At 42.6% G+C, this 22668-nt stretch overlaps 1 protein-coding gene and 1 pseudogene across 2 annotated transcripts in view; both read right to left on the bottom strand.

The window, feature by feature from the left end:
• Dgcr2 (DiGeorge syndrome critical region gene 2) overlaps positions 1 to 22668 on the bottom strand; it is an 81058-nt gene that overhangs the window by 12030 nt on the left and 46360 nt on the right. For both annotated transcript variants that reach the window (XM_077796169.1, XM_026401667.2), the window contains 4 exons: positions 19568 to 19693; positions 16802 to 17012; positions 14450 to 14526; positions 6400 to 6576 (listed from right to left, as the gene is read on the bottom strand). In XM_077796169.1, coding sequence (XP_077652295.1) covers positions 6400 to 6576; positions 14450 to 14526; positions 16802 to 17012; positions 19568 to 19693 — 591 coding nt within the window. The remainder of the gene's footprint in view (positions 1 to 6399; positions 6577 to 14449; positions 14527 to 16801; positions 17013 to 19567; positions 19694 to 22668) is intronic.
• Positions 9179 to 12565, bottom strand: LOC113191807 (small ribosomal subunit protein eS26 pseudogene; annotated as a pseudogene).

The following is a 22668-nucleotide window of genomic DNA, read 5'->3' on the forward strand; positions in this document are numbered from 1 at the left end:
TGTCTGACAGCAGATGATACAACACACTTTTACAACAAAGCATACCTGGCCAGGGTAAATTGAGCCCACAGAGTGCAGAGGGCTAGAAGAGAGAAGTATGCCAGATTCCAAAGTGAAGGTCCCTGCAGAAACATTTGCTTTTTTTCCCCCTTCTTGTACTAGGGATTGAACCCAGAAGTGCTTGCTACTGAGCCACATCTCCAGTTCTTTTTCATTTTTTAATTTTGAGACAGGGTCTCATTAAGTTGCTTAGGGCCTTGCAAAGTTGTTGAGACTGGCTTTGAACTTTCAATCCTCCTGCCTCAGCCTCCAGAACTACAGGGAGAGATTAGAGGCCTATGCCGCCATGCCTGGCTATCATTTGCTTTTTTTTTTTTTTTTTTTAAAGGAACACCAATTTTTTTTTTTTTTTTTAGAGAGAGAGAGAGAGAGAGAGAGAGAGAGAGAAGAGAATTTTATTTTTAATATTTATTTTTTAGTTCTCGGCGGACACAACATCTTTGTTGGTATGTGGTGCTGAGGATCGAACCCGGGCCGCACGCACTCCAGGCGAGCGCGCTACCAGTTGAGCCACATCCCCAGCCCTATCATTTGCTTTTAAGTTGACTCAAACAGTTTAGATTCAATTCTAAGACATAGCTGCTATGGACATTAACCATTTTAAAACCAGAATGTCTCAAATAAGTTTCTAAGAAGCTGCTGGTTCTGCTTGTGAAGATGATCTCCTGAAACACATGTGGTAAACTCTGCATAGAGCTGAACTGAGACTAGAGTAAGGGAAACAGTTACAATCAGATCCTTAAGCTGGTAAGCAGACATAACAGATACCTGGGAATGAGATAAGGGATAAACTAGGTTGGGTCCTCAACAGGGCACACCTGGTGAAAGGCAAAGGGATGTGAGAAAGAAGTTTGTTCCAATCTCCAAATGGAATGGGGAGGTCTAGAAAACAACTTTTCAGAAATTTCATGACCATGGGCCTCAGTTAAGATTGGGGTCAAATCTATGTCAGCCATTGAGTCAGGAATTCCCAGGGGAAGAAATTCACATAAGTTAATCTCTGCTAAAACGGAGAAAAGAATGAAGAAAAATGAACAATTTTTAGAAGAGTATGGGATACCATTAAGTACACCAATATGTGTGAAATGGGAATACCAAAAGAAGAGGAGAAAAAGGAACAGAGAAAAAACAAAATCCTACACAACCAGGAAATGCAATAAACTTTAAGTAGGATAAATGCAACAGAGCCACACATGGACCCATTATAGTAAAAATGCCAAAGTTTAAGACAAGGTGAAAAATCTTAAAAGAAGCCAATAAAAAATGATTTGTTATTTATAAGGGAACCCAAACAAAATCAACGACTTAGCAGAAACAACTGAGGTCAGAAGCAGCAGAATAACATATTCAAAGTATTCAAAGACTAAACCTATCAGTGAAGAAACCATAGATGCAAGGCTATTTTTCAAACAGTGAAGGCAAAGTAAAGACTTCCCCAGATTAAAACAGTTTATTTCTTCCAGACCTGCCCAAAGATGCTGGTAACAGTGGCACATGCCTGTAATCTCAGGTACACAGAAATGCTAAGGCAGTAGAATCCTAAGTTAGTGAGACCATCTCAAAAAATAAAATAAAAAAGAACGGGGATATAGCTCAGGGGTAAAGTGGCTCTGAGTGCAATCCCTAGCACTTAAAGAAAAGAAAAAAGAAACAGCAAAGAAGTTCTAAAGTTCTTCAAGCTTAAAAAAAAAAAAAAAAAAAAAAAAAGCGCTAGTGATTGCCAGAGAGTAATCTAAATCTACAAAACAACAGATCACCAATAGAAGTAATTATATAATTACAAATTACAGTATAAAATGTACATGTTTCGGGGCTAGGGTTGTGGCTCAGTGGTAGTGTGTGCGCCTCGCATCTGTGAGGCACTGGGTTCGATCCTCAGCACCACATAAAAATAAACAAAGGTACTGTGTCCATCTACAACTAAAAAAAAATTTATTTTTAAATGTATATGTTTCTTTTTCCCTTAACTAATTTAAAAAGTAATTGTGGGGGCTGGGGATATAACTTAGTGGTAGAACACTTTAGTCTAACATGCAAAGGCCTTGGGGGTTCAATCCTCAGCACTGCTTTAAAACAGAAATAAATAAAAATCATATGAAATAATACTATATAATGTAGTATTGAGTCTATAATATACAGAAATGAAATATGTGCATGATGTTTGTCAATAACCACACAAAGGTGGTATACTAAGAGCAAAGCTATATTGAGTTAAGGAAACTTGACCCAAATCTTATGAACTCAAAATGGATCAGAGATATGTGGAAAACATAAAACTATAAAAACTCTTTTAGAAAAAACAGGAGAAACTCTTCAGAATATAAGGCTAGGAAGAGAGTTATTAGACTTTACACTAAAAAAATAATCCATAAAAGGAAAATTGATAAAGTGAATTCTATCAAGATTGAAAACTTTTATTCCAGCACTTGCCTAGTATACTTAAACCCTAGGTTCTTGTTTCATGAAAGCCTATATGAAGAAGACAAAGACAAACAGTAAACAAAAAATGTTTGCAAACCACATTTCTGACAAAAGCCTGGTATCTAGAATTAATAAATCTCTCAAAACTCATCAGTTTATCCTGGCGTTGTAGCGCATGCCTATAATCCCTGCAGCTTTGCAAGTTCAAAGCCAGCCTCAGCAATTTAGTGAGGTTCTTCATAACTGAGTGAGACCCTGTCTCTAAATAAAACACAAAATATTCTGGAGATGTGGCTCAGTGGTTAAGTGCCCCTGGATTCACTCCCCAGTATTACCTCACCCCACCCCACCCCCCAAAAAACCCTCAACAGTTAAGAAAAAAAATGTAGATGGCAAGTAAGCACATGAAAAGGTTTTGGAAAGAAATGCAAACTAAACCCACAAGAAATAGTATAACATATCTATCAGAATAGGCAAAATAAAAAATATAGCAAAAATAATAATTCCTGGTGAGAATGTGGAAAAACTGGTGGAATATATATACATATACATTTTTGGTATAGTTACTTTGGAAAAAGGGCTTGTTTCTTTTTTAATTAAACTGAATTTCTTTTTTTAAAAAATATTTGTTTTTTTGTAGTTGTACACAATAACTTTTATTTATTTATTTATTCATTAATTCATTCATTTTTATGTGGTGCTGAGGATCAAACCCAGGGCCTCACGTGTGCTAGACAAGCACTTTGCCGCTGAGCCACAACTCCAGCCCCATGAGTGCTAGTTTCTTAAAAAACTAAACAGGAGCTGGGTGCGGTGGCATGTGCCTGTAATCCCAGTGACTCAGGAGGCTGAGGAAGGAAGATCACAAGTTCAAGGTCAACCTCAACTGACCACGTCTCAAATAAAAAGGACTGGAGATGTGGCTCAGTAGTTAAGTGTCCAAAAGTTCAATTCCCAGTGCCAAAAAAAAAACTAAGAATTCAACCCAGCAACTGTCATCCTGGGCAATTATCCCTGGACATTACCTATATGCATATGTTCAGAGAAACTTTTGTCCCAATAATCAAAAACTGGGGATCAACCAGGCATGGTGGTGCATGCCTGTAATCCCAGTGGTTTGGGAGGCTCAGATAGGAGGATTGTGAGTTTAAAGCTATCCTCAGCAACTTAGGGAGTCCCTGACTCCAAATAAAATACAAAATGCCTGGAAGTGTGACTCTGTAGTTACATGCCCCTGGGGTTCAATCCCTAGTACCAAAAAAACAACACCCAAACAAAAAACTGGGATCGGCTCAGATGTCCTTCAACAGGCAAATAAATACTCCTCAGCAATAAATACAAACCATGGACTAAGTAATAATTTGAATAACTCTCCCAGAAATTATGAGTAGTAGTGGCAGTGAGGAAGCCAACCCCAAAAGGTTAGATATTGAACATTTCAGTCTCATAATGAAATACCTGACAATGGCCAGGCCATACATGACCAAATAATTCTGACCTACCATCTTTGAGGTAACTAGCCTGGGGCACTCAGGATCTGGTTGTTGACCACAACTTCCCTATTCTGTACTTCCAACTCAGGATATCCCAGAAGAAAAAGTCAAATGTGCTCCTCAAACAAACCACCTAAACTGTCCAACCTCTTGTCAGTCTACCTCCAATCAGAGCACACAAGGAGTCTTTAGAGCACTGGTGAAAGCTCCAGTGCTGGATCCAACTCCAGCTGGAGGAGCAGGAGAAGCACTGATGAGAGCCATACCCTGGAGACCCAGGGTACTGGGTCTGCTGAAGGCTGAAACATAATCAGAACATCAACCCCTTTGTCCCCCCAATCTCTGCTACCAGGTACATAAGAAGCCTGGAATCAGCATGTGTAGGTAAATGGATAGAGCTGGAGAATATAATGCTAAGTAAAATAAGCCAAACTCAAAACCAAATGGCCGAATGTTTTCCCTGAAAAGTGGAGGCTAGGCCATAATGGTGTGTGTGTATGTGAAGAAACTTTGTGCAGAGGGGAGTGAGGGGAGGGGAGGGAGTGTGGGATTGGGAAGAACAGTGGAATGAGAGACATTATTACCCTATATACATGTATGATTACACTACCGGTGTAACCATGTTCAACCAGAGGAAGGAGGAGTTGTGCTCCATTTGTGAACAATGTGCCAAAATGCATTCTACTGTTATGTATAACTAATTAGAACAAGATTAAAAAAAAAAAAAAAAAAGCAGCAGCAGCCTGGAATCAGTCTCAATGGTCTGCTGGGAGAGCTCCAATAAGTAGCTTCTCTGAGGGGCACCCCAAAGGGAAGACCTAAAGTAGAAGATGAAGCAGACACAAGAGGCATCCCTACCAAATATGAAGGCTGGGGTGCACTGAGGATATACACAGGTCCAACAAACTCGAGTCTAGCCCAGTCCCCCACCTCAAGATTAATACTTTCTAATACTTTCTCACTGTACTGAAGACATCCTCACACTAAAGGCCTAGTGCAAGGAAAGGTTAGCACCAAAACTACTAATCTCAGTGTCTACTCTCCTGCACAATGTCTGGCTTTCAATGACAATTTCTAGAAAAAAAGTACCACGTTTCAAAGACCAAACAACAAAACTAGACTAAGTTATCACACAGATAAATAAACCATCTATGGGGAATTTAAAACAACTATGATTAATATAAAAGAATCAAGCTGAATGCCATGACACATGCCTTTTAATCCCAAACACTCTGGAGATTGAATCAGGAGGATCACAAGTTCAATGCCAGCCTGGGCAATTTAGCAGAACCTGACTCAAAATAAAATTATGGTTGTAAGATACAGTTCAGTGATAAAGCACCCCTGGGTTCAATCCCCAGTACTGGAAAAAAGAAAAAAGGAGAAAATCTAGGATAATCTATCCGCTAGAAGACTTTATAAACCAGGTATAGTGGTGCATGCCCATAATCCCAGCAAATTAGGAGGCTTAGGCAGGAGGATCACAAATTTGAGGTCAAATTTGGGCAACTTACTGAGACCTTGAGACCTTGCATCAAAATAAAACGAGGAGAGGGCTAGAGATGTAGACCAGTGGTAGGGCATCCCTGGGTTCAATGCCCAGTACTCCCCACCCAAAAAAACAAAACAACAAAAACCTCACTCTAAAATCCATATAGAATAGAAAAGGCAACATAATACCAAAAACAAGGAAGTTGTAATGTCAGCTATCAAGACTTATCACAGTTACTGTAAGGATGACAATATGGCCATGACAAAGGATTGATAAAGAGTCAAGGGTAAGAATGGAGTCCAGAAACAGGATCAGGCATAAGTAAAACTCTGGTTTGATTTATCAACAAAAGGCAGGGATGGGCCACATGAGCAGAGATGAGATCATCAGCTGAACTGGACTCCACTGTTAGTGGCTGTCAGTGGCTGTGCCAAGGCTGATTACAACCTCTCAACCCCATTGCAGAGGACTGGGTGGAAGCAGGGAATCTTGCTCTAGACCACAGGTGTGAAAGGGACCTTGATGTGGAATTTCAGCAAGTGTGCTGGCAGAGGGCCAGGGAAAGATCTGTGACACCACTGACTGGTGAGGAGGGGCTGTCCAGATAAGCAAAGAGAGAAGCAAAAAGAAGGAGCCACAAAGAGCTAGGGGAGGAGACAGGGACTGAATGCTGCAGAAGTGCCAGGGGATTGGCAAATGCTTGGGTCACCATTCCCAAGGATTTAATCTCTCAGCAACACTAAAAGAGTAAGGCAGGAAATATGATATCTATCTAAGATTAGAGAACTCGGAGCTCAGAGATGCCCACAGCTGCCCAGGCCACAGAAAGGCAGCTCAGTGGCTTCCATCTCCAAGCACTGCAAGGTTAGAGCCCATTTGAAGCTGACCAGGGCCCTGATGGCTTCCTGAGAAGGTAGGTTCCAAAGGACTTACTTCTTTTACACAGAAATGAAGACTTCTCATAGCAGCTCTCAGCATGCCAGCTGTGGAGGTCATGGTGCCGCAGTGTGGGGAAGTGGAAGCATTGGAGCTGGGCGCAGAACACATTGTCATTCTCAGACATGGCTGAGGCGAAAATGGGGTCGGGGGGCAGGAACACCTCTGAGGAGCCTGTGTGGGGAGATAAAAGGTGAGGCTGGGCATGACAACATAAGGTCATCAGATGAGCATGCAGTTTTCTCAAAGGATCCATGGTGTCAAATAGGACCATCAACCAAAGAAACTGTGGACCATCAAATGCTAATACTACATCCTTGTGGCTAAAGTGTACATGTGTGATTTCCCCAGCCTCTTGGAAATCAGTTCCAGACAATGGGCCTGGCAGGGCCTCAACAAACAAAAGAACAAGCAAACTCTGGTAGTAATAAGTACTATACAGAGAGAAGGTGCTGGATAGAGATATTTCAAGGGTGTTAGAACCAGCATGCATGATGAAACAATGGATTTTAACACACTGGATCAAAATGCAGGGATTCATACTGACAAAATGAACAAATATATAAATGTGAATACGGGTAGGGAAATAAAACAGGTAGGTGGAAGTTCCCCCCCTACAACAAAATACCCAGTAATAAATGGAGCACTTCAGAAGCATCTGTACTGTGCCTATGAGGCATGTGCAGTTCAGGCAAATGTCAGCTCTGACATCCACCAGCAATTAACACCTTCCCCATCAGCTGGCTGAGGTAAACGCTTGGAAAGTACTGGCCCCTTGGGTCCCTCTCCAAGCTCAGAAGGAACTTGCAATACACTCAGCTCCTACTTTCCAAGCTAGAGAAAAGGCAATCAGAAACCACAATATCCTCACTATCCAAGGGCTGGGATTCAGGTACATTGGGGGAGGGGCTGTTAATCTCCAACCTCTCTCACTATCTACCTTGTGCAGCACCCTAGGGCTGGGCTACCAAGATTCCTTTTGCCTGACATGGATCACTGGAAATACAAAAGCAACGTTTTCCAGAAAGCAGAATCATGATGGAACACCCAAATTTCTTGTTCACTAAGATGGCAATGCAGTTTACCCCTTTCACAGAATAGATATTTCCACTCAAACCTTCCTGAACTGTTTCCTCCCTGCACTAAACATGGTGCTTGTTTTGCAAGGAGCTGATGTATCTAGAGGCAGCTTTGAGCTGCAGTACATGGACCCATGGCTCCCTGGCAAGGGTAGGGAGACTGGCTTTCTGGAAGCATTGAGACCCACAAGACTTGTTCCTGGCTGGGTAGCACAGCCCACTAAAGTTGCTTCCCACTTCAGGGACATCCAGGCTCCAGTCCTGCCAGCCTCATCTGTGTGTGACAGATGCAAAAGAGGAGAAGGGACTAGAATGGTTCCTTGGAGATGTTTTCCTACACAACCTGGAGGAATCATCCCCACTGCTGAGAATAGAAGCCTTCACCAGTATGCTATGCACTGACACTTGCCTTTCCTCTGGGCTCCCTGTTTCCCAATGGGATACTTTTACCTGGGTAGTCCTTCCCTTTAAAATACTGCTTTCTTCACTATTTGGTTTCTTGTTCCATAGTCTAAAAAATAAACAGGGTCCTCCTACCCTTAAAAAGCAATTCTGACTAGTGGCACATACTTATAATCCTTCAGCTTGGGAGGCTGAGGAAGAAGGTTCACAAGTTCAAGGCCAGCCTCAGGAACTTATGGAGACCCTGTCTCAAAATAAATTAAAAAAAAATAATAAAAAAGTCTGAGGATGTGACTCAGAGGTTAAGTGCCTACAGGTTCAATCCCCAGTACCAAAAAAAAAAAAAAAGTAAGTCTTTAGAACTGAGGCTGGGTGCCAGTCCAGTACTCCTGAACACAACTATGATACACACAATGGCAACATTCAAACCAAGGTCATAAGTAACTCCTCAGGGCAGAATCAAGCTGAAAGGTGACTTGGAAGGGTTCTTGGAAGTCTCTGGGCCTAGGTCCCACCAAGCCACCAGTAGATGAAAGACACAGTGACACTTCCATGTCAAGGGCAGCATCACGCAGTTATAGCATCTCTGCCCATGGAAGCTGCTAAAGACTGCAATCAAAGGTGCTGTCTATGGACTGATCATGTGGGTACCCCCTGCCCACCCCAAATGCAGAATGTCAAAGGAAAGGTACTTGCTCTCAATCACATGATTTGTGCAACTGAGGCTGGGATGGTAGGCATTGCCAATTTGCTGCCAGTACCCACCAAAGCTCTGTCTACTGACCTCACCATACAGGTCCTACTAACTATAGTCATGTTCTTGCCTGGGTACAGCACCAAGACAGAGATGCAGACAAGTCAGATCTGAAAAGATGTCTGGGAGACAAGGCTCCTTCTAGGTTATATGCACATCCAGATGTCAGTCAACCTGTGATACAAGTGAGCTCCAGCAGTATGGGTGTGTGCTCAGACATATGGTGGGGGGAGGGGGAGATGTGAAGGCAAAGATACTGAGCGAATGAGTGAATATTTACTTATTTGCTTTTTTGTGGTACTGGAGCTTGAACACAGGGGTGCCGCCTTTTGTATTTTACTGAGCCAGAGTCTCCATTAGTTGCCCAGGTGTGCTGGGATTACAGGTGTGCAAGACCACGTCTGGTTTGAACAAAAACTTATGTTTTTTGTTTTTAAATTAAAATGCCCATTTTATTTTTTCACCACAGGCCCTCAGGAGTCTGAGAGGAATAAGGTTCAAACCTAAACAGCTTTTCTCCACTCCTAAAGGACCCAGCTCCTTAAATAGGCTTTGGTGGAGGTCATGGGGTAGCATTAACAGTTCTAAATTGGGGTGGGGGTGTTTGGTCCTTCTGGGCTTCACAAGAAATTCCTGACCACCTTGCTATGAATAGCACAACTCACATAGTACTGTGGTTTCATATAGAGCTTGGGAAGCATGTAAGTGTCGGAAACACTTGCTTTGGAAACATCCCTGACAGCTGTGGCCTCTACAATGTTTTAAATGATGAATTACTTAATGGCCTTGTCTTTAGGCAGGAACCAGGTGCAGTTCATGCAATGAATAGGCTGCATGTGGCTATGACCCTTTTTGCCACAAGTCTTCCTTTTTTGGTCATCTTAAAGTGAGGCCCTGAGAGACTGAACAAATCTTAAATGAACAACTTCCATATTATGTGGGCACATTATAAAATGTATTTCCACTTCTGTGCTTTAAAATAATATCAAGCCAGCTTGACTGCCATACCTATAATCCCAGTGACTCAGGAGGCTAAGGCAGGAGGATCACAAGATCAAAGTCAGCTTTATCAGCTTAGCAAGGCCTTATGCAACTTAGTGAGACCCTGACTCAAAAATAAAAAGGGTTGGGGATATAGCTCAGTGGTAAAGCACTCCTGTGTTCAATCCCCAGTATCTAAGTAAATAAATACATACAATAAAATAAAATAAAAATCAAGCAAGAATAACCAATAACCAGAAACTGAAGTGACACTGTTAACCATAATGATGGGAAACCCTGTGAATGATGAGGGAATATGTAGATGGTTCTCTTTAGAAAACAAAGATCTGCATTTTTTTCATACTTTCTGCATACTCTTCCATTATAAAAATGATGGGCCTGTGTCTGCAGGTGGCAGCAGCTCTCAGTCTCCAGTGTATTCTCCAAGACCTGGCACTGCCATACCTATAGGGTCTAGGAACTTTTCCAAGGTCCTTGTGCTATGCAAGCACATGAGCTTATGAAGACATGCTACAGAGCAGCTCTGCCACCCTCCTAGGGAATGGTAAGGTAGTGCATTCTCCAAGGCCCTCAGGAGTCCAAGAGGAATAAGCTTCAAACCTAAAGTGTGTGGGGGGCAGGTGTGAACACAGATGTTTCATAAATATATACATGTGTAATATGCACATAACATTGTGCCAATATGGAATACATGTTATAAAACACACCAGTGGTTTAGGCTGGGGATGTGGCTCAAGTGATAGTGCGCTCACCTAGCATGCGTAAGCACTGAGTTCCATTCTCAGCACCACGTAAAAATAAAGATATTGTGTCCACCTAAAACTAAAAAATAAATATTAAAAAAAATAATAAAAAAATAAACATACAGGTGGATACAGTGGTGCACACCTGCAATTCCAGCTACTTGGGAGGTTGAGGCAGGAGAATTGCAAGTTCAAGTTCAACAACTAAGCAAGACCCTGTTTCAAAATAAAAAGGGCTGGGGATGAAGCTCAATGATAGAGTGCTTCTGGGTTCAACCCCTAATACCACAAACCAAAATCACTCTCCCTGCCACAAAAAAAAACCCCAAAAAAACCTACACACCAAAGAAGTTTGTACAGGGGCTGGGGCTCAGTGGTAAAGCGCTCGCCTAGATGTGTGAGGCCCTGGGTCGATCCTCAGCAGCGCATAAGAATGAAATAAAGATAATTCATCCAACTAAAAAATAATAAATGTTAAAACCAAAAAGAAGTTTGTACAAGATATAGAAAAAAAATAAACATTTTAAAACATCTTCCTTCTTCTTTCTTTCCTACTATCCTTAGCTAAGAGTCTTAGGCACAGAATGTTCTTAGGGAACTATTCATTATTAATGACAAAGATTTAAATACATTCTCATTTTTTTTAAACCTTTTATTGTTGAGAGCCACAGCCAAAGGGGCCCCAGCAAACTTCCAGCTGCTGGCTGATGATTGGCTCACAGTGGCCCCAGCAACATCCAGCTGATTGGCTCCTCTGCGGTGATGTTCATTGGGCTGTTTCCCTGCCCTTCAGACTGCCAGCTGATGATTGGCTAACAGCGGCCCCAGCAACATCTAGCTGATTGGCTCCTCTGTGGTGATGTTCATTGGGCTGTTTCCCTGCCCTTCAGACTATGGAACTGCTCATTGGGGGACTTCTTTGGCTCCGCCCACGCAACCCAGCCAATTGGCCTCAAGAGCAGGAGGATTGTGGGAGGTGGAGAGGTTGGTGTGGGAGAGAGGCTTGTGGAAGCCGGTGGTGGCAGTTGGGCTCTGAGGGTTTCTTTTCCTGAGGAGCTGTTTTGCTTGGCCTTTGTAGTTCTAAAAATAAAGTTAGTTTCTTTTGACAAGTGGCTCCTGAATTATGACCAGGCAGACTGTCATTATTAATGACAAAGATTTAAATACATTCTCATTTTTTTTAAACCTTTTATTTTATTTATTTATTTTTATGTGGTGTTGAGGATGAAACCCAGTGCCTCACACATGCCTTTGAATCCTTTTCTTTGGGTCAATTTCTCAGACAAAACAGATCCCTCTATTTTACAACATAGCACAACTGCCAAAGAACAGTTGAAAAAAGAGCTACTCTGAGAGCAGGATAGGGCAGGTCTGGCCATGTTCTTATTTGTACTTTCAATCTTTTTACTGGCCAGTTTCTTATCAGAAATCTTAAGTGCTTTTCATTTGCAAATTAAAAAAAAATACTCTGAGGCTAAGGACTGCAAGTTCCTGAGTAACTTCAATGCTGAGCAGCATCCTGCTGTTTATTCCCCCCACCTCTACAGACATACTGGCAGCTGGCTCCTGCATATAGGTGCACATCTAAAATCAAACATCTACAATACTATTGCATACCTAAGAAAATGAACATCTAAGTCAATATCCACTATTAAGTCCACAAATTTCTCTAATTGTCACCTGGAAGTTTTTATAAGGCCCTTCCTAATCCAGAATGCCATTAAGAGTTGCTTTTATGTTGGTTTTATGTTTTATGTTTAATTCCTTTGATTCATGAGGAACTCAAAATGGTGAACTGTTTCAAGCACCCAGGTCAGTGATCTTGGAGTATAAGAATCCTCTTTTAATTATGTGTTTGGTGACCACTATTTAATCTACTAATGGAGTCCCCAAATCCATAGTCAGTAGCATGGTATGTCCATGCAGAGCTGCAGGATGCTCATATGCCCTGCACAAGTGCCCCCTCTTGCTATGGGGTCAATTCCCAATCAGTTGCACAAACAAGGGGCTGTATGCCAAACATAGCTGCCAGTGTTGACACATACATTAAATATTTTTCTAAATTTTAGTTTCAATCTCCTCAGGCCCCAACAGATCCATGAGATAAGCATGGTCATTACAGTCTACCCGGGGCCCTTACCAGAATGACAGGGATGAAGGTACCAGTCCCCCAACTCAGGCATGCTGCCATGCCACACAGACAGATGTCTTCTCCCTTTAATTATTATTATTCAGAAGACAACCATGCTCATGAGTGTTGACACTGTCCTGAAGGCTGGTCTGGACTTCAGAGTTTCAAAAATGCATCTTCAACAGCTGTGACAACAGCAGGTAAAAAACTACTAGCAGAACAATCCTCTACAAGGCACAGTGTTACTCTGGAGCCTAGAAACCCAAAAGCCATCTATTTGCCAACTATTCCTGTGGGAAACCTAAGCAACACATATATTGCAAGGGGTATGTGCTTTCAGTAAGGAAATCAGGGGACATAAGAATGGAACAATACACTCAGTAGGAGCAGGGGCTAGTAGATTTTGCTCTTTCTGCTGGGCCCTGCAGACTCCACCTTTGCCCCCTGCCCAGCCCCAGGTGCCTTGTGTGGTTTCTATCTATATGAAGTCCTCCTTCTCTCCAGGGAAGCCAGCTGTTTGGGGCCCTGACCCTTCTCAACCCTATGTCAGGGCCCACAATTCCTCATTTGTCCTTCTCAATGAACACATCAACAGCAAGACTGGGATGTGTCTGAGGAAATGGAACCTATATCTGAGCTCAAGCCAGAGACCCAAGGAATAGCCCAACAGGTGAGGGCTGATAATGGACAACAGGGTGGAAGAGTGTGGCTCAGGTATAAGCAGATAGGACACAACAAGGGTGCTGGGGAAGGACTGTCAGTACTAGGCAACAGTAGAAGAGGGGAGGAATGAGCTAGGGGTAGGTGTTCAACTATACTATACATAGCCACTGTTTCCTTTCTGTTACTTAGTATTTTCAAGTCAACAGGTGTAAAACTTTTGAAATAACAACACACACAATCTATCTGATGGTTTCCTTCAAGTTTTAGCTTCTAATTCTGAACTTCTCTTAGAAAGTTTGATTTCCCGGGGCTGGGGATATGGCTCAAGCCATAGCGTGCTCGCCTGGCATGCATGCGGCCCGGGTTCGATCCTCAGCACCACGTACAAACAAAGATGTTGTGTCCGCCGAAAACTAAAAAATAAATATTAAAATTCTCTCTCTCTCTCTAAAAAAAAAACAAAAACAAAAGTGTGATCATGTAATCCTACTAACTCTAAACAAATAAACATTTAAAAAGAAAAAAAAGAAAGTTTGATTTCCCTCTATGGATTATATGTGCCAGCAGCATACTTTGATACTCATTTATATGCTCCAAAGTACTTAACTTTATTTTCTGTTTCCATATTTTGTGAACACAGGGCTTGCGCAAGCTAGGAATGCACTCTACCACTGAGTTATATCTGTAGCCCTCTTTTTTATTAATTTTAGTTGATACATAAAATGATACATACTAATGGAGTACCATGTATTGTTGCAATACATATTAAATGAAGTTAAACATCTATCTCCTCAAACATTTATCATTTCTTTGTGGTAAAAACACTTGAAATCCTTTCTTCTAGCTTTTTCAAAAGGTATGGTCCATTATTGTTAACCTTACTGTGCAACTGCACATCAGAACTTCTTACTCCTATTTAACTGTAACTTGATACCCACTGATCAACCTTCTACCTACTCTCCCCAGTCAAAGTCCTTAACTTCAAAGAGAAGATAGGAAATCTATAAATCTGGCCACAATGAGAAACATCAATGGGTTTCAGAGAAGGCTCCAACCCCACATGGGTCCTGATCAGTTGGGTTGCATGCACACCAGCCTCAAAATACCCTCCCTACAATCTGGGGGCCCCTCCTCTCCATGTATTCTATACCAGGCACCAGGGTAGACCAGGCACCACTGGAGGAAACTGTGGAGGGAAGACAGGCGGTCCCAGCAATATTCCAAGACAGGACGATTCCCACCACTTTCAAACTCAAAAACCAGAAAGACTTACCTTTGAATGCTACCTCCCAGCGACCTTCTAAGGAGTGGTTCCGGCCAGTAATGACATACTGATAGCCAACCCACAGCCTGCAGGGGATGGAAACAGACCTGAGCACAAGGAGGAAAGCAGCCTTTGATGACTATATTTGTATTTTATATATTTATGTATTTGTACAGTGTTGGGGATCATATCCAGGACCACCTGATGCATGCTAGGCAAGTGCTCTCTTCCTGAACTATACCTCCAGAACTATGTGTTTGTGTGTGTGAGCGAGTGCACATTCATTCATTCATTCATTCATTTATTTAGGTATCAGGGATTGAACCCCGGGGTGTTTAACCACTGAGCCACATCCTGAGACCTTTAAAGAAAATTTTTTTTTGGAATAGGGTCTCACTATGTTGTTTAGGCCTCATTAAGGTGATGAGGCTCACTTTGAACTGGTGATCGGAATTCCTGTGCTGCTAAGATTTCAGGAGAACTATATATGTGTTTCAATAGTAATGTTGACCTCTAAAAACTGAAATTCTAAAATATGAGTGATTCAAGTTTTAACTTTTAGTTTTAATAAAATACATTAAAATTCTAAACAACAAATTCATAGATCAGGAAAAAAAATTTAACTTTAGGTAATTCCTGCCAACCCTGCTTATTTTTGATGGTTCTGTTTTATTTTTTAGGTACTAGGTATTAAACCCCAAATGTAGTAAATGCTAGCAAGTGGTTTACCAACTGAGCTATATCTATAGCCCCCCCTTTTTAAGAATTTTTATTTTTAGTTGTAGATGGACACAATATCTCTATTTTTTAATTTTTTTTTTTTTAGTTGTAGATAGACTCAATAGCTTTATTTTATTTTTTTTATGTGGTGCCAGGGATCAAACCCAATGCCTCAAGCACACTAGGCAAGTGCTTTACCATGGAGCCACAACCCCAGCCCTATTTATTTATTTTTTATGTGGTGCTGAGGATTGAACCAAGTGCCTCACACATGCTAGGTGAGCACTCTACCACTGAGCCCCAGCCCTAGCCCCAGTCATTTTTTTTGATTGTCCATTGGTTGTCCAGGGTGGCCTGGAACTTGTAACCCTTCTACCTCAGCCTCCTGAGCATCTGAGATTATAGGCATGTGCCACCATACCCAGACTAAGCTTGTTCTTAGTAGTTGATCCCATAAAGCTTTCACGTTTTAAATGAGAACTTACTCTTCGTAGACATAAAATGCAGGAATACAATTGTATGACTATGTTAAAACTACAGAACAGTAACATTCTATGACAGATTTTATTCTTCAGTAAAGAAACAAACCTGACCTGTGAATAAACAAAACATTACCAGCTGAGTTAAAAAGATACTTACATGGCTTTTGCTCATAGCCAGCCCACACCAGGCCTGTAACGTGTTCCCAAGCACACAACCCAGCACTGCACACAGCTTAGCACCTCTTTTTTATCCCCTGCCCTAGTGCTGGTGAAACCCATCAGCAGGTCAACCTGCTACTGTGTCACGGTACTACTCTGCCTTTAGCCTGTGCTGTGCATATACTGGCAGCCATGGGAGACAGGCCTTCCCCACCCATTGGCTGATGCCTTCTTGCTTTTCACTAGACTCCCAGGCATTTCCTCATAGGGTTTGATAAAATAATCTACTATTTTTCTCACTTTGCAGCTGCAATAGGAGAAACAGATTGATCTTACAATTTGCAAATGTCACATAGGACCTAACTAACTAACCCAAGCTCCAGATTTGAAATTAAGGTCCTCTATCCACCTGCATTGGGTCATCATCCTCTCATGGCGATGTTGTAGTTGTCTACTTCATTTTCACATTTTCCCTTCAATGCACAGAGCATGGAGGCCAGGAGTCAGGTTTTGAGCAAACTGCCTGGGCTCAAATCCTGACACATATGCCCAGTGAGTCTACTTTCACACTCATGCATGTATGAGCAGGCCCACTGAAAGCACTGAGCAGAGATAACAGGGTTTACTGTCTCAAAGAGAACCCATGCCCACCTGTGCACCCTTACACCAGAGGCCACAAAGCCCACACCAAATAGTCCCTCAGGATAGAGAACAGCAATCCATGGCTGCACTCAACAAATGCTGTTGTACTAACAGAGGGGGACCAATGAAAAGCCTGGCCCACAGTCCTACAATTTGGAACTTGTAATCCTTCTACCGCAGCCTCCTGAGATCCCAGCCCTCCACTATCTCCTCCATGAGCCTCCAATCCCATCTTGATGCATATATGCCAAGCTCTTAAATGTCTATCTGCTTCCAGCTGATAGGGAACTGCCTTCCTCTTATGTTATCTGCCGGCTATGTGCTCAGCACTCATAGGACTCCTATTCCCAGGACTTACTTGCGCTGGTCCTTCCAACCAAAACTCCGCTCGGGCTGGTCCCATTCCTGGGCCAGGATGAAGCGCAGTTCCTGGTCAGTGGAGAAGGTGGCAAGTGAGCCATTCACACGCTGGCAAGTCTGTGCAGCATCCCAGTAGTTCTCCCCACTCAGGTAAACACGGTAGCAGCTGGCTGTGCCTTCATAGTGGTGCCACCCTGTTGGGCACTTCCCTAGGAAACATGAAGGACAGAAGGGGAGTTGTCCCCCAAATTAGGATCCTGACTCCAAAAACAAAATTATATGTGCTGCATTAAGGACAGGCACATCTCAGAAATCACCTTGGAAAAAGGGGAAACAGACTCTAGAGGATAAGATCATACATTCTGTAAAAATGCTCATTTTTTTTAAAGATATAAAAATTCACCCTACAGTATATTCAGTGATTTCTCCCGTTTCCACAAGATCTTTTAATTTACTTAGTAGTAAATAGGTCTGCTGAATTAGTTTCTGTAAAGCAGATTTCACTAAGTCTGATTAACAAGAAAATAACTCCCCCATAGTCTGTGAGATCCTGCTGAGAGCAAGCAGAGAGACTCCCTCCATGCCCAGCCCTTGCTTCCCTGATGGCCAGCTGTCCTAGCTTCTGCTGCCAGCAAGCAGCTTCCTGAGCTGAGTCCCCAGTCTTCCCTTTCTGTTAACATGGGCATTTTCAGGAGGATGCTAGGAAGCACTCCACTAAAACAGCAGCTCAGATCAGAATGTAGGGGCCAAGAGATTGTAGGACCAACCCGACACCCACAGACGAGAAAAGGAGGTTAGGGTTATGTTACAGCTTATGAAGCCAAAGAGCCAGCCAGAGCCCTATCTCCCTGAGACTGCCTAGCATTCTACTTCATCAGCCTGTCAACCTACCCCTTGGGTATGGAAAGATTTAGTGCTTTAGAGCTTCCCAGAGATAGTAATAATGGCTTGCTTTATAATGTTGGCATGTCTCCTATTAGTACACTGAAGAGTAATAACTTTTAGCAAAGCCAAAAAAAAAAAGGCAATTTTAAAATATGTTTACATCCTGTGGCACTAGTGAAACTTTTTAGGCACCTTATTATTTATATTTAGGGTTGGTATATTATTAACAATATGCCATTATGGCACAGAGAAAAGAGATCAGAGGAATAATATGATGGTTCTGGTCCCTGAGGCATGTCCATAGCACTGTTTGCAAGGACAACAAGCTGGATAGCACCACCTGATCACCACTTGGGGACAAAGAGCTAGGCCTTGCAGTGTGTATAGCACATGACCATCAAGGGCAACAATAAGATGGCACTTACTGAGTTTTCTATGTGTCCATGCCAATGTTTTTAGACTGACTGCACTCCTGGGGGTGGTTCTGCTCATCTCCATGTTAGAGGTGAGGACCCCAAGGCATGGAAAGGATAAGTAGCTTAAGAGCTAGCAGCAGGGCTGGGCTTCTCATCTGGGAAGAGGTCCAGAGGGAAACCAGTTGGCTTGTTTTTTTTTTTAATGTGTTGAACTTTGTGGAATTATTGCCTAGGGAGAAGTATTACTACTCAAAAGAACAGAAAATAGAGCACAGAGCTGAGCATCAGGACCCATAGGGATACATCTGGAGCTGCCCCTTCCATCTATGTAATCCTAGACAGGCTGTCCTCTCAGAGCCTGTTTCCTCATTCACCCAGTATTGTGAAATACCTTTCAACTAAAGGGTTTGCAGTTAATGTGTGGTAAAACCAGGCACAGTGCCAGGGCTCAGAGGAGGGCTGGCCCACACTACCTAGTGCTTGTTCAATTCTGATCAGACAAAGAACTGTGGCTCCATGACGGTAGGGGGTTCAAGGAGTACTGGGGGCCCTGCAGTGTGGGTGGCTTCCCAGAACTGCCTCATCACTAACAGTGTGGGGCTTGGCAGAGCCACTGCAGCTCAGTGGTCTAGCCCAGGACTCTAAGCAGTCAGCACAAGCTGCAGTACAAGGGGCTATGATGTGCCTTCTCAGGTGCTCCCAAGCACTGAGTCTATGGGCTTTGTTAACTCAAACAAGCAGACCACCCCTAAGGTCTGCAGCAGACAAATCTTCCTAACCAAATTGGGGCTACTCACTGTACTTAAGTACAATCACCTGAGCACGTCTGCGCACAATGGAGCATTTCAACTATACCTTTCTTCTCCTCAAACTTTAACCTTATTAAGTCACCTTAAAATTTTAATGTCATGAATAATTCATTAAATAATTATTTTATTTAGTTAGTTTTTGAGATGGAGTCTCACTATGCTGCCTAGGCTGACCTCAAACTCCCACGCTCAAGAGATCATCTTGTCTTAGTCACCCAAGCAGCTGAGACTTCAGGTGCATGCCAACGTGGCCAGCCAAATAACTAATCACCTTTTTTAAAAAAACAAAAAAACATGAAGTAAAGCCTTCCCATGCCACCAGCTGTACCAACTTTCTCAGAGCCTGTTTCTCCACCTATAATAGGAATGATAAAATTATGAGATTTCCCAGAGACAATGCCATCCAGCCCTCAGGGCAGTCATGCTGTGAAAACATAGAGAATGGGTGCCACATCTAGAGCTGGGAGATCTTGGGCAGGTAATCATGAAGCCTCATTTATGCCCCCTGTCTTTAAGAGCTGCTTTGGGAAACAACCCCCGCCCCAACTCCTCCAGCTAAATGGCACTGGGAGAGCCAGGAACTGAGTCTTAGGCTGTACTACTGAGGTAGACTATATGTTTGTGGGTGACAGTCAGGGCAGGTCTGCAACTTACTGCTAAAGCGGACAGGCTGTGCCACATTCACCGCATGGAAATGTGTGGGGTCACCTCCTCTGGCCCGCCCCTGCCGAGGATCCACAGCCTCCTTTCCATGGTAAGGACGTGTCTCCCCGGTTACTTCTGAAAGCAAAAGAAATGTGCTATGAGTCCCACATGTGCAGCAGCAGTAAGGGTGCAGTCATGATGGTTCTCTAAAAAGCACCAAGTTGAACATTAGTTCAGTTCTCCTTAGGGCTGGAAGGACCAGGTGCAGAGTGTGGTAGCAGAGTCCATTTATTTTGGTTTTCTTTAGCACTCTAGAAATCATTGCCATTCACATCAGTTAAACACTGGCTATCTTCTTTTTTTAAAATCATTATTATGATATGAGGTCTCTCCATTGCATTTGCTAGCAAGTATAGCTAGTATAGCAAAAGGCCAGACATTCCTGCTTAAAATCCTTTGGCAATGCCAGCTTCACAGGGATGCCAGGTGAGGTAATCTTTTCTAAAACCCAAATTTCCCTTCCCCTCATGTTCCTCCCAATGTTAGTGTGAAGTGGGGACCCACTGTGTATGACCCTCCTCTATATTGCTCATCACTGGCTAGGCTGCCCGCTGTCTATTCTGACCAGTCTTGAGCTGGTCTTGTAGGGCTGCAAGAGCCTCCAGGCCAGGGTCTTAGGATGTTTGTATCTGGCTCTTTAGCACCTGACATAGGCATGGTGTGCAGAAGGCCTTTATGCATGGTTGGAAGTTGTGAACAGGAAGCTGAAGAAGAGGGAAGCATTCTAGTTTTACGTAACATGACCTAAAAATATGCAGGCCTTTCTACACAGTCTCTTTTGAGCAGACTTAAAAAAATGAAGTGATTTACCCAAGGCCACAGAGTAGGAGACAGAGGCAATGCCCCTCCTGGGCCAGCCTACCTTCTACTCCACCTGTACTTTCCAAGTAAAGGGCAGCTGGGCCAAATTCAGGAAAGACGGGCAACAAATTTTCTCTGCATGGCTGCACACTAACAGAAAGACAGAAGACATGCTCTACCTACAGATGGCTTCCCTCAGGCCAGAATGGGACAGAAGACTTAGGAAGCAGGAGACAGGAGTTCCTACAAACCCAAATTATCTGATGCCACAGCTGGCAATCAGCCCCACTTGACTGAAGGATTTCTACCCATCAGATTCTGCTAGTGTTATGAACATGGTTTTAAATTTAATGTGGAAAAATAATATGTATAAACCATTACTACATTTGGGTACACCTCTCCACTCTCTCTCTTTTTTTTTTTAATATTTATTTATTTATTTATTTTTAGTTCTCGGCGGACACAACATCTTTGTTGGTATGTGGTGCTGAGGATCGAACCCGGGCCGCACGCATGCCAGGCGAGCATGCTACGGCTTGAACCACATCCCCAGCCCCTCCACTCTCTTTTTCTCCACACAAATCCTTAAAAATACTGGAATAAAGGCAGGTGGTAGAGGCTCGATTAACATGTCTGATCAGAATTTTTTTCCAGCACGGAAAAAAAAAGGAAAAAATAATGAGGTGATACAATTCTATTATATGAATTGCTTGGTAAGCTTACATCTATAACCAGCCTTCCGCATTCTTAATAAGAATGTAACTTTTAAGTTTTTAAGGGTTGTATAATATTTCATGGATGTATTTCATAACTATTGAGTGTCTGTGTTGTTCTATGAAAGGCTACATAGGCTACACTGAATAATATGTACAAAAATCTCCATGTGTTCCTCATTGTTTCCTTTGGAGATCCTGGGCAAGACAGATTGTACAAGCTTTGCTTCCTTCAATCACTAAATATTCAGCTATTACTTCCATAGCTCCTCTCAGGCACATGATGAAGAACAGTTGCTATTATACTGGGAATCATTGTAAAACATACAATGTACTACCACTTTTCAATATAAGTTCAGCACAAAGCAAAGGATTCAAAGAGGGAAGCATCTTCAAGTATTCATTGTGAAAAAACAAAAAAAGTATTCATTGTGCATTTTCAAAACCTCTGGTGCCCAAAATGCAATGTGATCAGTAATCTGACACTGAGACAAGCCTGATTTTAAGGCTGCTCTCTGCAAACACCTAGCACATTAGCTTGCTAGGACTCAGCACTCTCTGCATTACCCAGAAATGTGGGAAGGGGGATTCCCAAACTTAGAGCATCTCTGACACGGAGGCAGTACCCAGGACACAGACCCTTCATGGGAAGAGGAGGATCACTAATACAAGGCATGTAAGTGCTGGGTGGAGAAGGAAAGAGCCACACGGGCTTCTTAGCTGGACTTTAGACAGGAAGCTGAAGAGGACTGAGAACAGAAAGGCTCTGGACAGAGGGAAGAGCTTGGGCAGAGGGCAAAAGTATGTACATCTAGGACCAGATTAGGTGTGGCTCAAGTATATTTCACTAGCTAAATTTGACATCTCCCCTTTGTCTGCTCAAACAAGCAAAACCTGTGATTCCACTTTGTATCTTGGCCTCTTCCCAAAACCAAGACCAGTATGTAGGAAACTGCTCACAAAAAAAAAAAAAAAAAAAAAAAAGATGAATCTAGGGCAGAGGGAGGCAAAGAGAAGGACAAGATCACACAGAGGAATTGCTTGGTCATACGGACACTGAGATCACATATGTGGATGCTGACTGTCTGAGGGAAGCCATCTGTAGCCTAAGGGTGGAGGACAGGTGAAACATTTGAGGCAAATGGTGATACAGAAGTTCCTTTGTGGGCTGGGGTTGTGGCTCAGTGGTAGAGTGCTTGCCTAGCACCTGTGAGGCACTGGGTTCAATTCTCTGCACCATATACAAATGAATGAATAAAATAACAGTCCATCAACAATTTTAAAATATTAAAAAAAAAAAAAGTACCTTAGTGCTAAACAGGCTTCTCTGGGGCTAAGGTAGCAATTGTGAGCCCTTTTCTTTTCCTTCATTCCTCTTTATATACCAATACATTCATCTCCACACTAACTTATTTATTAAATGTTCACTACGTGCCCAACAAGGAAACCCCCAGCACTGACACAGGCCCTTACCAGCAAGAAAGGAAAGAGAAAGACAACGATACTGGTGACAGTTATATGAGGGACTCCTAAGTG

The sequence above is a fragment of the Urocitellus parryii genome, chromosome 3 (genome assembly GCF_045843805.1).
Source record: "Urocitellus parryii isolate mUroPar1 chromosome 3, mUroPar1.hap1, whole genome shotgun sequence".
In the NCBI taxonomy this organism is placed as follows: Eukaryota; Metazoa; Chordata; class Mammalia; order Rodentia; family Sciuridae; genus Urocitellus; species Urocitellus parryii.